Genomic DNA, 14,946 nt, shown 5'->3' with positions numbered 1-14,946 from the left:
CTGTTCGAGCGTTAATTTGTTTCGAATAAAAAAGGAAAAAGGAAAATCAAAAGAAGAAAGTTCTCGTTCAGAAAAAAAGCTTTTATTATGACTAATTTTGGAATATTAAAAGTATTGTTATGTCCAAGTATTTCCATATCACAAATAAATTAAAATCAATATATCTATGTTAATTAAAATACGAATTAGTCGAGTTGCTTCTTGGGCTTCGCCGCCGTTTCAGCTGCTGTGATGGCGCTTTCAAGACCCACCAGAGTTTTAGAAATCGTATCGATGATTGCATTGTACTTGGAGAAAACCTCCTGGAGCGTGTGATTGACAGCACTGGTCTCCTCATGCGCCTTCAGATACTCTAGTGTCAAGTGTTCCAGTTTGGGTGTCAACTCAGGAATATTTTTAATGCCATCAACTTCAAGTCCTGGCAGTAATTCTTGAACCCTTTCAATGAGCTCCAGATTTCGCTCAAACTCTGGCTCCATAGCAGCGATTATTTCCCACTTGATATCAGCCTGCAGGTCCTCCTCGAAGGACATGTTCAGCAGTTCATTCAACTCAGGCAGACGTTTCACGAAGCCGTTGGCCTTCTCTCGGTTCGAGAGAGCTGTTGATATTTTCGTAGAGGCACTCAACAAATTGTCGATCACGGAATTCTCCGGAAGTGGATCGTCAATTGATGGATTGTTGACAGTTCCATAGACTTTCTTCTCGAGTTCAGCCACTCGGTCTTCCAAAACGTCGATGGAGGGCATGGCTTTGGACAGAGAATCATTTAAAAAATATGTCAGTCATTAAATAATGACAAAACGCAAGAACTTTATATTTTTTCGTATATATAGTACTAATAATTTGTACTTACCGTATTGTTTTCTAATCTTCCTCTGTTATCGGTATATATCCGTTATCTCACGATTTTTTATATATTTTTTCTAAACACTTATCAGTAAAATATCACTCAGCAATCTGTTGTGATAACTCCTGTCAATTTTCCGGACAATTCGAGGTTAGAAACCTCGCCAGGGTTGGCAGAAAGCCCTCCAGGAGTCACGAGTGTTTACACAAATTCAAAAATCGCGGGAAATGCCGACCAATGTTTGTCAACCATAATAATAATCAATCGTCCTATTATGATTACTATTAAATGAGTAATAAATGCAAAAATGTTAGAAGGAACTCAATAATGGCGGAGCTTTGTCGCAAGCTATTGCAAACAAAGGCCTAAAATTCATAAAAATCGAGAACAATTGGGCCATGATACGATTTTTAATGTACATTGTACGATAAATTGTTATGTCTCGAGATTAGAACATTGGTCTTACCTGATTAGAACTGTCTACTTATTATCACTTGCTCATATCACTTGTTTATCAACTAAAATCACGATATTATCCACATTTTTTTACTGTCCGACCCGGCGATCGCAAAAAGGACGCTATCTCCCATAAACCCGCGAAACACCAATGGCGCCGTGACGGGGAAAGGGAGGAACTCTCGCAGCGCGCGCACCGCGACGCTTGGAGGGAGGGAGGATAGAAAATTCGGAGAGAGTCAAAGATGGCGGCGAGTACGAGTGGAGCGTTGTTTTGGTGCGGTAACTAAGCCAAGTAGTGATCTACCCTGCAGCCGAAAAAGGTCATATCCAACGTCTGTTGGAGTCACAACACTTTCCGGGTAGACATCAACACAAAGAGTCATCAATATCCAATCCATTGGAGAATAAACAGTTGAGAATTGGCGGTGGAGTGCAGTAATAAGATGGAGAAAAATGGTGAGATCCATGAGTGCTGCTGGTGACCTGAGGGTCCTTTTGGCTGATGATTTATGTGACAATACGACAAACATGGAAACCCGTGGCCGTAGCAAGCGGTTACGCGGTGTTGTGGGTATTTGCGTACTGTTGACATTGACTGGTATTATTTACTTTGGATACTTCTGCCCGGACCATGTTTGTGCGTTGACTAATCGCGATATCAAAGAGTCGACGAGGATTGCTGAGGGTATCGTTCAGGGTAACAACATCCTGACGACACTTGGCAGCTTTGAGAATGATAAAAATTTTATTGCCAATGTACATCCGTTGTTCAAACTACAGAGTGTCCAGGGAAGTCTGGGATACGAGGATATATTTAATAACGACACGTTTCAGTTTGATCTCAATGCACACGATGTTATGGTCTTTCTTCACATACAAAAGACGGGTGAGTGTTTATTATTTTGATTTTATCATTCGCTCTTCCAGCAATGAAATGTTGTGACTGCATTGAGTGGTGGATTAATGTAGTTATTCGTCGTATTGTTATTTTTATTAAATGGTTTAGCACCTTTCAATTATTTATGATTAGGAGAATATTCCTTTTGGGGTGTGTGGTAGGAGAGACGATGTGCCTAATCTGGAATTCCAATATCTCGAAAAATATTTTAGATATATAAGAAAACAGTAAAAGTAAATGCTCTCAGTTGAACAAAGAATGTTCATTTAATTTTTTTTCTACTTTGAACAGTTTTATAATGGAAAACACGCGATTAAATAATCAAATTTTGTACAAATCAAACGCATGAAATGGTAGATTTGTAAAGTAAACACGCTATCGGATTGTCCGACCCTGAAAATATTCCTAAATTACCATATCTGTAATTGAAGATTATCCACGTCGTGTGACTAGTATTTTCTCCAGTCGGATGATTTTCTATTTTTGCAGGCGAACATTTCGCGCAACTGTTTACGTGAAATATAAAATATACTCCGTGATATCAGTATTCTCGTTATGGTTGAGAATTAATTTTATCTTCGGGTGTTGAATAGTCATAGTAGAATAAATAGTAGGTTTTTCTAGCACAAACGAAACATTTTAAAGCGCAAAATACCTCAAACCAATGGGGAGAGTGGGACAAAGTGAAAAGCTTGGGCCGAGAATCGAAACAACAGTGGTGTTTGCATTATTTTTTACTGCTCTCAATCGTGCTGCAGAGTGCGGCTACTCTTTGATCCAGGCTAGACAACCATTATAGCCCTTTTAGCCCAGTGTTTCACTTTGTTCCACCGTCCCCTAGGTAGTGCTAAAAATAAGACTTGCTTGCACAGGAAGTAGTATTACATTTTGCGCGGAATTGGTTTTTTTCAACGTTTGTTGTTCACAAGTACGCAATTGTTATATTTAAAACTTCCACAAGCCTTATTTGTTAGTCTATTTCCAGTAAAATTCTGGATATGAAACAATTTTTTAGGATTCTGAACACATGATTTTTATGCTGGAAAAATCTACGCCACATTCAGAAAATTTATGTACATTCACCAAAACATCCGATAAATATGTCTCTCCTGTCACGTTCCACCAGTCTATTGAATGCAAAATTATGACAATGACGGTTCAAATAATATGATCATGATTTTTATGTTATTTCAATGCAGGAGGAACACTGTTTGGCAAACACCTAGTACGTGATTTGGACCTGCAGCGTCCTTGTTCGTGTCAGCGTCGAAAAAAACGTTGCTATTGTTTTCGTCCCAATAGAGATGAACATTGGTTGTTCTCTCGTTATTCAACCGGTTGGAAATGTGGATTGCACGCTGATTGGACAGAATTGACAAATTGCGTTGATAATGAATTGAATAAGATTGAGAGTAATGATGTAAAAAGACGATATTTCTACATAACGATAATACGTGATCCTGTAGCACGTTATTTATCGGAATTTCGGCATGTACAAAGGGGAGCTACATGGAAAGGTGCTAGACATTGGTGTGGAGGAGTACTGGGAAGTATTCCTTCGTGTTATAATGGCCCTAATTGGCAAGGAGTGACTCTGGAAGAGGTAAGAATATATTTGAATTAGTTATTTAATTTTATGTTGAGACTGGCTGTGAATATTCTTGTATATATTTAACTTCGATTATTTTATGATTGAGTCTTCTAAAATTTTTATTTTTTCGCCGGATATTCCAATTGGCTACCGGAAATTGAGCACATACTTTAATTGGTGGTTTTTTTTTTCACTTTTCAGTTCATGGCGTGTCCAAATAATTTAGCCAGCAATAGACAGACGAGAATGCTGGCTGATCTATCATTAATCGGCTGCTACAATTCCACATTATCAAATGGTGAGAGAGATTACCTTATGCTGGAGAGTGCTAAACGTAATCTGCAGTTTATGCCCTTCTTCATGCTGACTGAGTACCAAAAAGTGAGTGACTATAACATTTTGGGTAGATATTTGTTGCTAACTTACACAGTAGTTGTTGCGCCATTATTATCGTATTTACAAATTGTGTCTGATTATAAAATTGAAAAATATTGCTTGGAAAATGGATAGCCAAGTACTTGGATGTCCTTAAATCTATGGGAAACTTTGAAATGTGTTTGCAAAATTTTCCTTCTTGAAGCACCTGCGAACCTACTAAAAAATACCCATAAGAACTATTACTTTCTCTTTCTGCACTAATATTTTCCAAAAATTTTGAACATAAAATTTAACCATATTGATGATCACTATGGTTGAACTGCTTATCACTTGCTTGGGAAAAATGATTGTTCACCATCTATAAATGAATTATGCATGAATAATCGCGTCGAAATAATTGAAAACTCAACAAAAATGAAGGGAAACGCCTGTACATTCGGTCTCCCCTTCATTTTTCTCGTGTGAAAACCAACGCACTCGAGAATAGAAGTCCTTGTGTAAATATTTATCGGTTGGTTTGTTGGCCATGTGGGCGCCATAAGCATGCATTTCAAGAGGGCATTGTTTGCCTGAATCAGCGTTCTGTATAGCCAGCTTCATTCTACTTATGGTTGAAGTATTTCGTCGTATGTTTGTTCATTATCATCTGAACTATGCTCCCCTTCTCTCCTCTGTTCACGATTTTTCAAATTATTTTCTCATGTTTTATGCTTTGTCTACACACTCATTCAATAGTGCATAATGTTACCTATTGTAAAGAATTAGCGATTAGATAAGATCTCTTCTCATTCATAACGCCGATGCCATAATGGAATACTCGTTAATCCCAAATGCATTAATCCTTGCTTCGTGTTTAAATAATTAAATTAATCCGGGGAAAGCTAAGCTCACTAATCTCATTAATACGCCTCATTCTTGCTTGTTTGGGCTACGTATACATCAAGAGAAAGAACAATTTGTTTTTATCAGCTGAATTAAATAATTAAGACAAAATAATTAAATTTCATTTGATTTTGACGAAAATCCTCCAAAGCACCTTTGCTCTGGGAAGTTCTTTCAGTTTTGAGGAGAATCAAAGTTTTCAAAAAAATACTATTCTTCAAAAATATTTATAAAAAACTGATCAATAGTCAGATGATTTATTTGCAAATTCTAATTTTAACTGACTTGATAAGGAAACTTCGTGAGTCATTAAATATATATTTTTTCACGTTATATTTTTTCACGTTAATCCAATGGTAAATTTGCCAGACGAATGAAAAAACGTGTAAGAAATATTTGTGGTAATTGAAAAAATATTATTTTCATTGTCTCAAGGTGGGTCAATACTCATTTGAGGAAACTTTTGGTATGCGTTTCGCTGTTGCCTTTGAACAGCACAATGCAACCCAAAGTGCAGCAACAATGGCAACACTGACACCTCAACAATTGGATGAGGTAAAGCGATTGAATAAACTCGATTTACAATTGTACGAGTTTGCTAAGGATTTAGCGATGCAAAGATTTCGTCGCTTGCGCGATAAAGATCCTTCATTTGTACAGCGTTTTCAGCATCTCGGTGAGTTACCATCACGACAAAGTGCCACTGAGTTCAACTGGGATTCAGTTATCGAAGATACGACTGACAATGATTGAATTATCAATCAACTATCATATTTTTAATTATTTACTGGATAGGAAGAAGTGGAAGTGAATTGTTTGCAACTCAGGGAATTTTCCCGTGAAGATTAGACTTTTATTTTAATCGTTCATTCATTTTATCGGATACCAAAGAGATTTTTTTCTGGTAATGAAGGGTGATATCAGTCAATTATTTTTTTTATTACTGTACAGGTGGAAAATTATTTTCAATTAGCAATCAGTTACTGATATTACTCGAATAAAACTCATTGGAAGCACACGTAAAATCTGGGACGATGTGATTACTTCCTTCGGAGAAATTTATAGAACAATTTGTAAAGATTTTTTGGAGTCCTCTTCTGTTATTTCACAATGGAAAGTAATAATACAAATCAATTATCAATGATTGTTCTTCCTCATGCGCATACTTATTTACATATCTTTGATTTTAATCAATTAATCAATGCCAAGTGATTCTGTTTAATAAGAGTAATTTTATAAGAATGTCGAGCTTGTCAAGGGCAGGTCCAATGTCGAGTTTAGAGCACAAAAATTAGAGAAAATAAATCATCATAATTCGATTAAAATCGATTGATGCTGTCCAACGAACACAACAACACATATTCGAAGTAGCGACATATCCTTTTTTTTCTACTGCATTTAAACCGCAGTGTAATGTGAGTTATACAAATTTTTATATATCGCAGATCGTTTTTAATTAAGATTTTTTGTGTTTAGTAAAACTAGAATTAGATATTATGGATAACTGTCAAGGGTATTATGAAAGGTTGCTAGACGGCAGCGAATCATGAGAATCGTGAATTTTTTATATAAAAAATTCCAACGTGATTTTTTTTTTCCTCATAGTTTTTTCTTCGTTATTAGATGTTGATTCTAATGTAAAAGTAATATTTTGTTCTCTAATCAGAATGCATAATACATATGCATGATACTGAGATTTTCGAAGGATCTGATATATTAGTATTCAACACGAATTCCCGGACAGGAAGTACCTGGAATATCAACGCTTACAAAAAAAAGCTAAAGGAAAAACGTAGAAATTGTGAAATTTGCATTGAAAGTTTAAAACCTTGAATTGTACGTGTGATTTTTTATCAAATTTTTTAACAATCCAGGAATTAAGAGTTCACTGAAATAATCAAGGTGCTTTTATTTTTCGAGTAATTTGGAGTGTCACACTTATCAGAGAAAAAATGTAGTTATTTAAGAGGGCAACTCATGTTTAATTGGATGAAATCTTTTCATTGTTTTATTCAATGAGACTAATTTTGTTATGAAGCCAAAATTATGGCTAAATATTCACACAGACGTATACGTTTAACAAACATTACTGATATTTAATGAATAAATGGATGAAGTCAGTGGTGAAGTGGTATGATGAAAACAATAAGGATGGATAATTATTTCCATTAATTTCAACCAATTCATTGCAGAATTCAAACATTCAAACGAAAAATAATGTAACGGTGATAGTAATTTAAAACGTCCTTTTTGCAAATTAATAATTTTTATTGAAGATAGAGAAACAAAAACACTTGCTAAGTGTTATACATTGATTTTATTTCAGCTTAGGCAGTGTGGATACATTAAACATGATTATAAAAAATATAAGTGAAATTACGATTACGGATTAGCCGTAATCATAGTATATCGCCCACCCATTCTAACGAAGAGAAAAAATTTAACAAACAATAACATGCTTCATTGCAAATCAAATAAAAGTGAAAGTTCTTTGATTGAATTCAGAGTTAATTACCGTTAGTAGAGTTTAAATGGAGAAAAACAAATATATATATAGACATTTATATAGTTCTGTAAGAGAATGAACATGTTATGTGCAATAAGACTCAATGGGTTACCACAATTATAATCTCATGCCATCAAGTCATCTGAAAAGAAAAAAAAAACAATCCAGAAATAATATAATAAACTAGATTTAATGATGAAGAATTGTTGAACATTTTTAAAAACAAATTATCAATCTGAGTCACAGATTGCCAAATTAGTTTTTCTCGCGTTACCAGTAATCATGCGATCGTACTTCGTCTCTAGATTTTTTTTTCCATTTTCCAATTAAACATTTTAATTTTTCAGTCACATACAACGTGATATGTCAATGACATGTTTATTAATTATTTAATTACCAATAACATGGGGAAATAATTGACCTATCATGTTTTACTATTGAACTATTGAATTGATTAACAACAAAATAATTGCCGTTTTTTTATACCGTAAGAAATAAATATCTCAATGCCAATCGAACAATAATATTGATAATATTATTTTAAAGAAATGGGGTGAGGGTGAATAATGTCATAATAATAATCTTAAAGACCAAAGAAGATAGAAATATTGTTTATCATTTTTTTTAACGTTAGCTTTCCGTTGAGCATTTATTGAAAATGCTGAAAGCAGCACAAATAATTGCTATGTGACGATGCCATACAATAAATCATTGAATTTTGTAATAAAAAATAAGACGTATCCAAGCGCTCATCGATGAGAAAAGAATTTTTTAATGAATTTTTCTAATCATCATCATCAATCACTGAAAATCGGGTTTATCAGTACTGAAAATCTCTTGAATGTTTCAAAAAGTGAGAAAAAAACGAAAAAAAAGAAAAAATACAAATGTTGAAATGACGTTTATTGTACACAAGTAAGAATTGTTGATTATTTGAGTAATTATATTAATTCATTGGAGAAAATCAATGTGAACCTGATATAGTTGTTCGCATATTTTTTATGCTGACAAAAATAATACTTGAAAAAAAACGAATGCGAGCATTTTTAGCTTTAATGTGTAATAGAAATTTTTACAAAGATTAATATGTGAATGATGATAAATTTTCAACGAAAGAAACAAGATAAACATGTGCTGAGGGGGTGGAGATAATAAAGCGAGCCATGGCGTTAAACTTACCCATAATAGTTGTAACATCATAGGCCTAAAATGCCACTATAAATTTCTCGCTTTAACCAGTGTATATAATTAATAGGCATTCGTGATTGAAGAGGGAAAGATTAATAATTAAAGTTGTACGGCATTTTATCACTGCAAATCACGTATAAATTGTGTATACACGTTTAGATGATAGATTGAATCATGATATTGATTAGAAGGGAGAAAAACCCAAGGAACACGTAGTTATTGTATCATACACTTTATACATTGGGTTTGATTCATTATAAATGCCATCACTTGTGTAAGGATTTTAATAAAAATTGAAAAAGTTGTGGACTCATTCATTTAGAATAATGAATATTAACCAACACAATATTTTGATTAAATAGTTATAGTATATTTGTGACAATTTGGACATTACATTTCACACTTTCTTCCGTCTCTTATTGTTATCATTTGAATTTGTACAGTTATTTATCATTAAGAGAAAATCAGTTGACAAAATTTTTGGAATTTATTTTTGCACCATAAGTTAATAAGTAATCAGTTAACTGGAAATAAGGTACCACGCACAATTGATTGAGGATCAATAATATTAAAGTAGAGATTGCTCGACCATTATTTTCTCGAAGCCACCCGGGGGTGTGTGAGCGAATTCCTGGGGTATTAAATCGAGAATCGCTCCTTCATCCACTGGAATAAATTAAAAATATTTCAATTATTCTCTTTCATGTGCAGTGATAGCTGCAACGACTTACGTTATTTAATTTTTTTATTTTAGACATTTGAGTCTTTTATCTATACCACTATCCTTTTAAACTGTTTTTTTTTGTCACTGCGACATTTTCAGAAATTATAAATATATATTTTTGCACTACGGTGGAATAATGAACGCTGGCGGCCAAAACCTTGATTGAAAATGATATCTGCTGTTTTGTATCATAATTTTCAATTGAGCGGTTCGATAGAATTAGCAGATAATATTGAAATAACTGGCCGTTATCTCTCTTAATTAGTCCCTGGTCATTAGCCGCTAGTGTTCATTAATCATCGGTTAGTGAACATTCTGAGGCGTTTCCGGTCTTCGATTGACACTCACACATATTTTGACAAGGAAATTCCATTTTATGTAAAAACTAATTTTGCAGCAACGTAGGAAACTATGTCAACTGCAATATTAAATTTTTTATTCCCTGTAAACCATCTCCCTCCCCCAAAAACAATTTCAACTACACATTCAACATGACTGTTACCATATAAAGCAGGATAAACTGTTCCCTTAATGCCCATGACAGGTGCCTCCAGAGGTTTTCCATTAACATAAAAATTGAGTTCTATGTGATCGAAGGAGATTCCCTGAAAAAAACATTATCAATCATTCACAATTCGTCATTTATTCCCAGAACAGTCAATTGACGATTGTGCTTGGTCATAGTATAATTAGAAAACCTACAATAATATCGCCCTCCTGGGCAAGTGTTTGTAGTTTATGCACTTCCTCCTTGTTGTGACGAATAATCCCTGTAGAATTCAAGGCCCAACTTTCAGCATCATTTCCACCGGTCGATGTATTTAAGTCAGTCGATCTTGTAGCTAAACCCACTGCCCAAATTCCATCCTGACGTATTTTAACTTCAAAATAACTTTTACTTTGTACTAAAGGTAAATTTGTGAGGGCACAGCCCTGTCCACAAGCTCTTAGGCCGTTCATAACAATTACTACCTCATGACCTGTTGGGAAAGTCAAAATATAGCTTTTCAAGTCCTCAAATATTTCTCGATGATTCACTTCAATTTAAAAATATTTCTTGCTTACTCGGAGAGCGAATAATAATTTTTTATGATTATTTACATAAGGAGAGTCTTCAAACAGTCGATTTAACATTTTATCTTATTGGTTAAACCCTTTTAACCTTTGATTTTCTTTTTGTTTCAAACAAGACTTGTTTTCTCTCATGACAGGCAAAATGAAAAATAAAATGGCCAAACTGAGATATAATAGATGTAAACAAATGCCTTTACCCATGTGAGAAGTATCCAAATTGATGGGATTTGGCTCCTTCTGAGGTGTTTGGGTCCCAGGAAATCCTAGCCCATTAAAACAACTTCGTAGACAACAAAACATCATCTTAGATATATAAATAAATACTGAACTCAAGTTGACTAAAATTAAAGAGAATCGGTTAAGACACTTTTGAGAATTCAGCACCACATTATTAGATATAATTCCTATCTACTGATTTATTATTTACGGAGGGAGGGTGAATTGACGTGATATGCACCGTGATTTTGTACGTGTGAATGACAAACTCCTCCAGCATTTCGAGGTAACATGAAAAGCTAGGAGCTGTCGAGGACTGTTTTCTGTCCGCTCACGCAGAAAATGTGTAGGGGCAGGGGAATAAAAAAATCGGAAAATGGCGTCCACACAGTGACAGTTAATCGATACTCTATTGTGGACGATTGAATCAGAGTAACATGAGGATCCTCGATTTATTGTTTCACCAGAAAAAAATACAGAACATTTTATATTTTTATTGTTCAAAAAGATTGAATGCAGAAGCCATTTGTGGGGTTTTGTGATGATTGGAGGTTAATTGACACTGAGTATACAAATACGCGCGACTATAGGTATCCAACTAGAAACTGTAGCACAATACCTAACCTCAAATTAGACGGTAGAATAGTGAGCAGCGTTTGGGAGCCCTTTTTGTACATGCAGATGAATTGCAAGTATTTTGATAAAAACTTTGGGGATATGGAAGTCAAATATCCACCTCCATGATGGTAAATTCATAGTAAAGATCATGGGGTGGAGAAATAATGAATTCCTGGCCAAATGAATGGTCACAAAATAGACCAAAATTAATGTGCTAAGTTGGGTGCAGTTGAACATATTTTGAATGTCGGAGCTATTCTACCCTGGTCATAACAAATAGCATTTCATGAAATATATTAGCTTTCTCAAGGTGTAGAAGACACAGAGTAGATTCTTTCCATTTTCAAGGAACTCTAAATGGGGTGGGCTACTCGTTCTAACCAAAAAGCGTGAAAATATCCGCCATTTCAGAGGTTCGACATTCTTTTACAGACAAACCTCATGATTTTCTTTGTACATTACGATTATCCCATTCAATACTGATATTTTCCACCGAAATGACAAACATAGTTCCTCTCAAAACCCTTCGTTATTAATAAAAAAAAATGGAGCAACGAAAGTTTAATAGAAATAATCCGGTTTTTATTAGGAAAAAAAAATTAAACACCGAAGTACCAAAAATGGATTTTGTTTTTATTTTTTGTTTAATGCGTACAAGTTAATTTTACACTCGGCTGGGGAACAACATCTGGAAAAGACAGAATAATGATTAGAAATTTAAACGATCTCATGATTTTGAGACGAAAAATAATGACTTACAATTCTGATACGATGGCCCATAGCCTTGGCAGGTAAATTCCTCTTGAATTTAGCACGTACAGATCCACTGGTGCCATGTGGGCGTGTTACTTTACCCCAGATCGCCCTTACTTTTGTTTTCTTTGTGGTTTTTCCGGGAACAGGGGTCTTGTTCTTGGCCTGTAATAATAGAATCTTCATTAATACCCAATCATCAGATATATAAACCGAAGGACTTAATTATAATGTGTAATATGAATATCTCACTGAACAATTCAAACTTCTGTTTAATTTATCGTGTGCAATTCGTTATGACTAATTACGGTACATCCAATTCTCAAAATACAAAAGCCATCAGACTTGAATTGTTGCATTCACTTTTTCGGCAATTTGAGGTTTTAATTATCCTTGTTAACTTGCACAGGAAGAGTGGAGCTTTCACTAGTTTGAATTATACAATGTGAAATTCACGTTACCCAATGTGTAATTGAGTTGGTACATTCCAATTTAGGAGCGTTGGATTTGCATATCGTGTAATTAGAATGTGAGGTGTGCTATTTCTGTAGATAAGGTCTGATCGATAGAGTCCAAAACATGAAGTTGAAACATAGAGGAGCTGATTTTTCTTCAACGATTAACTTAATTATCCCAAGCACTCAACAAATTTTTACTGAATGCTAGAGTGATTTTTGATTAATTAATTTTCACTAGACTTTTATCTCTTTATAACGGGATAATTAATGAATTACCTTGTACACGTATACACAGCGTTTGCCAACATAGAAGTCAGAGTCTCCTTTGGACCTGGCTCCCTCAACCTTGAGGAGAGCAGTGTGCTCATGCTGGTTACGAAGACCTCTTTTGTAACCGGTGAAAATGGCCTTTGCGTAGAGACGTCCGTGCCTCTTGAAGGGCCTCTTTTTAAGAGGTGCTGGCGCACTAGGTTTCTCCTTTGGAGCTTTCTTCTCTTTGGGAGCCTTGGCTTTCGCCGTTGGTGCTGCAGCCGAGTCTGCCATTTCTGTAGGGAAACCATGAGTAGATCGATTATAAATTGTTTAAGATTATTGAAGACCGCGATTTACTAAAGTAGGTCTAGTCTTCGGGGAGACTGGGCTTCCTTTAAATTCTTCAGAGGTCCAAAACAATTGTGAGGGGATTTCTTTGGATTAATTATTGTGATGATAAAGCTCATGTGGATTTGAGGTTAGCATAAACCAAGTCATTTCTCAAAATGAAAATTAAATTGTGATTAAAAAAGGAAAGCAAGACGCAGTAATGAACGAAGTAAAATTCACAGTTTCGTGCACTTTTGGTATTTTCATTAAAATAATTTTAGGAATATATCGAGGTGTCAACAGTGACTTCTTAACCCCACTAAGCACCACTCTCGTAATCCAATGAAATCAACATGAAATACACAGAAATCACCCTCACAATTATTTAGTAATTAAATATTGATAGGCACTTCATGAATAATCACGAGTATTTTTTTTGTAAAACTTATAATAATGGATATTTCAAATAATTTATTACAGAGAATAACGGATAGAAACGTACCGGATGTCTAACACGAGTAAAAAGAGACAGGAAACCCTGCGTGAGGCTGATACAACAGATATCTCCAGACACCCTGGGATTGTTCGTACCGATGGAGTCGGTTATCGTAGTTCCAGTTCGTTATTTGGCACTACTGTACATGGCGGGTACTTTGAATATCCGGAGCGACATTCTCTGGGGTAAGTCATTGTAAAAGTATTTTTAATTAAATAAATTCTAGGTTTATGGTCATTTTAAGCCGTAGAAAAAAAAATTAGAAAATCGGTTTCGAGGAAAAAGTTCAATGAACAAGTCACGTGGAAAGTGTCAATAATATTAGTTTTCCCAGTGATTGTTCAATTAATGAATAATCAATCCTCAGATTTTTTTCTTAACTATGATAATGGCTAATGAGATACTTGAACGAATTAATTGCCTGATCAAATCTTCCAATCGATCATTTGAAAAATTTTCAGTCAGTAATTGACATAACGAACCTTTTGATCATTCTATCAATGAACAATTGATACAGAAAAATATCCAATTTTTCCATCAGTTTACAATCAATTGGAAAAAAAAAATTTCACTCAGCGCTCGCGATTCTCAATAAATCTCGTTACACTCTTCATCAGGGTTGGGATGATTTTTTTCAATTCACTGCATTTTGATAAAAATAAATTCCAACAAACAATCCTCGCCATTGTCTCTTATCGAAAAAATTGGGGATTATATACATTCATTCGTGTTCATCAAAGTCGAAGGATTTGGCACAAATCTTTCAGAAATACCCCGAGATAAGGGAGTAGAAAATTGGAAGTAACCTGTAGCCCCTATTGTGAGCTTAATCCATGAACAAAGGCCTACGCCTGTTGTTCTACATCACGTGCAAGTATCTTTCAGCAATCCATAAATCTCACATTTCCCAAACAACAAGTGAGGTGGAAGAAATATCCGGGTGGGCTGTAATTCCTAAGACCACCCCAATCACTGAGATTTCACTCGACAATCATTAACGGTTGGAAAAATACACATCTGTTGCGATTTTCTGAACTTCAAACGTTCTACAGAAAATACTAACACAATGTTTAAGTGTTAGAGTTTGCAATATTTATTTCTCTCGGATATAATTAGTTAATAAGACTCTCACTTGTAATTAGAGGCCAGCAGAACAAGAAAATGAGTTAAAATTTTTTTCAATCGTATTTTTCATTCGAGAAACAATAAATTATTGAACGTGAAAGTTAAGTTATCATGCGGTTTACCATAATAAGCGAAGGAGTCAAGTTGT

The 14,946-nt window shown here is 34.7% G+C and overlaps 5 protein-coding genes across 8 annotated transcripts in view; 2 read left to right on the top strand and 3 right to left on the bottom strand.

Annotated features, from left to right (window-relative positions):
- Window positions 1–60: 60 nt before the first annotated feature.
- LOC135170158 (uncharacterized) lies at window positions 61–1,120 on the bottom strand. The gene is made up of 2 exons (XM_064135708.1): window positions 857–1,120; window positions 61–751 (listed from the first exon to the last, which is right to left on the bottom strand). Exon 2 carries the CDS (start codon window positions 747–749, stop codon window positions 186–188), a length of 564 nt encoding a protein of 187 aa, XP_063991778.1. The 5' UTR covers window positions 750–751; window positions 857–1,120; the 3' UTR covers window positions 61–185.
- Window positions 1,121–1,550: 430 nt separating this feature from the next.
- LOC135170129 (heparan-sulfate 6-O-sulfotransferase 1-B) lies at window positions 1,551–8,599 on the top strand. The gene is made up of 4 exons (XM_064135675.1): window positions 1,551–2,195; window positions 3,407–3,810; window positions 4,000–4,179; window positions 5,494–8,599. Exons 1-4 carry the CDS (start codon window positions 1,763–1,765, stop codon window positions 5,809–5,811), a joined length of 1,335 nt encoding a protein of 444 aa, XP_063991745.1. The 5' UTR covers window positions 1,551–1,762; the 3' UTR covers window positions 5,812–8,599.
- Window positions 8,600–9,100: 501 nt separating this feature from the next.
- Window positions 9,101–11,305, bottom strand: LOC135170157 (SPRY domain-containing protein 7). The gene is made up of 4 exons (XM_064135707.1): window positions 10,748–11,305; window positions 10,179–10,456; window positions 9,979–10,081; window positions 9,101–9,418 (listed from the first exon to the last, which is right to left on the bottom strand). The coding sequence occupies exons 1-4, from the start codon at window positions 10,851–10,853 to the stop codon at window positions 9,321–9,323; spliced, it is 585 nt and encodes a 194-aa protein (XP_063991777.1). The 5' UTR covers window positions 10,854–11,305; the 3' UTR covers window positions 9,101–9,320.
- A 691-nt stretch (window positions 11,306–11,996) lies between these two features.
- Window positions 11,997–13,799, bottom strand: LOC135170160 (large ribosomal subunit protein eL33). Of its 2 annotated transcripts, none has more exons than XM_064135711.1 (4): window positions 13,680–13,799; window positions 12,872–13,140; window positions 12,144–12,302; window positions 11,997–12,072 (listed from the first exon to the last, which is right to left on the bottom strand). In XM_064135711.1, the coding sequence occupies exons 2-4, from the start codon at window positions 13,136–13,138 to the stop codon at window positions 12,049–12,051; spliced, it is 450 nt and encodes a 149-aa protein (XP_063991781.1). In that variant the 5' UTR covers window positions 13,139–13,140; window positions 13,680–13,799; the 3' UTR covers window positions 11,997–12,048. The 2 variants fall into 2 exon arrangements, with proteins under 2 accessions (XP_063991781.1, XP_063991782.1); XM_064135712.1 differs by having other exon boundaries at window positions 13,656–13,685.
- Window positions 13,735–14,946, top strand: part of LOC135170120 (hemicentin-1-like) — a 152,717-nt gene continuing 151,505 nt past the window's right edge. For all 3 annotated transcript variants that reach the window (XM_064135652.1, XM_064135653.1, XM_064135651.1), the window contains exon 1: window positions 13,735–13,858. The gene's annotated coding sequence lies outside the window, so the exon portion shown is untranslated. The remainder of the gene's footprint in view (window positions 13,859–14,946) is intronic.

This window comes from Diachasmimorpha longicaudata, chromosome 16 (genome assembly GCF_034640455.1).
Source record: "Diachasmimorpha longicaudata isolate KC_UGA_2023 chromosome 16, iyDiaLong2, whole genome shotgun sequence".
Taxonomy (NCBI): Eukaryota; Metazoa; Arthropoda; class Insecta; order Hymenoptera; family Braconidae; genus Diachasmimorpha; species Diachasmimorpha longicaudata.
This window is presented reverse-complemented; position numbering and strand designations above follow the sequence as displayed.

What these genes read in the sequence shown, in the direction of transcription:
- LOC135170160 (XM_064135711.1), bottom strand. Translation starts at nt 13,138, where the DNA reads ATGGCAGACTCGGCTGCAGCACCAACGGCGAAAGCCAAGGCTCCCAAA. An exon ending in GCTGTGTATACGTGTACAAG is followed by an intron (nt 12,303 to 12,871) that starts GTAATTCATTAA and finishes CTATTATTACAG; the next exon opens with GCCAAGAACAAGACCCCTGT. An exon ending in TGGGCCATCGTATCAGAATT is followed by an intron (nt 12,073 to 12,143) that starts GTAAGTCATTAT and finishes TGTCTTTTCCAG; the next exon opens with ATGTTGTTCCCCAGCCGAGT.
- LOC135170129 (XM_064135675.1), top strand. Translation starts at nt 1,763, where the DNA reads ATGGTGAGATCCATGAGTGCTGCTGGTGACCTGAGGGTCCTTTTGGCT. An exon ending in AAGGAGTGACTCTGGAAGAG is followed by an intron (nt 3,811 to 3,999) that starts GTAAGAATATAT and finishes TTCACTTTTCAG; the next exon opens with TTCATGGCGTGTCCAAATAA. An exon ending in TGCTGACTGAGTACCAAAAA is followed by an intron (nt 4,180 to 5,493) that starts GTGAGTGACTAT and finishes CATTGTCTCAAG; the next exon opens with GTGGGTCAATACTCATTTGA.
- LOC135170158 (XM_064135708.1), bottom strand. Translation starts at nt 749, where the DNA reads ATGCCCTCCATCGACGTTTTGGAAGACCGAGTGGCTGAACTCGAGAAG.
- LOC135170157 (XM_064135707.1), bottom strand. Translation starts at nt 10,853, where the DNA reads ATGATGTTTTGTTGTCTACGAAGTTGTTTTAATGGGCTAGGATTTCCT. An exon ending in TTTGGATACTTCTCACATGG is followed by an intron (nt 10,457 to 10,747) that starts GTAAAGGCATTT and finishes CTTTCCCAACAG; the next exon opens with GTCATGAGGTAGTAATTGTT. An exon ending in CCCAGGAGGGCGATATTATT is followed by an intron (nt 10,082 to 10,178) that starts GTAGGTTTTCTA and finishes TGTTTTTTTCAG; the next exon opens with GGAATCTCCTTCGATCACAT.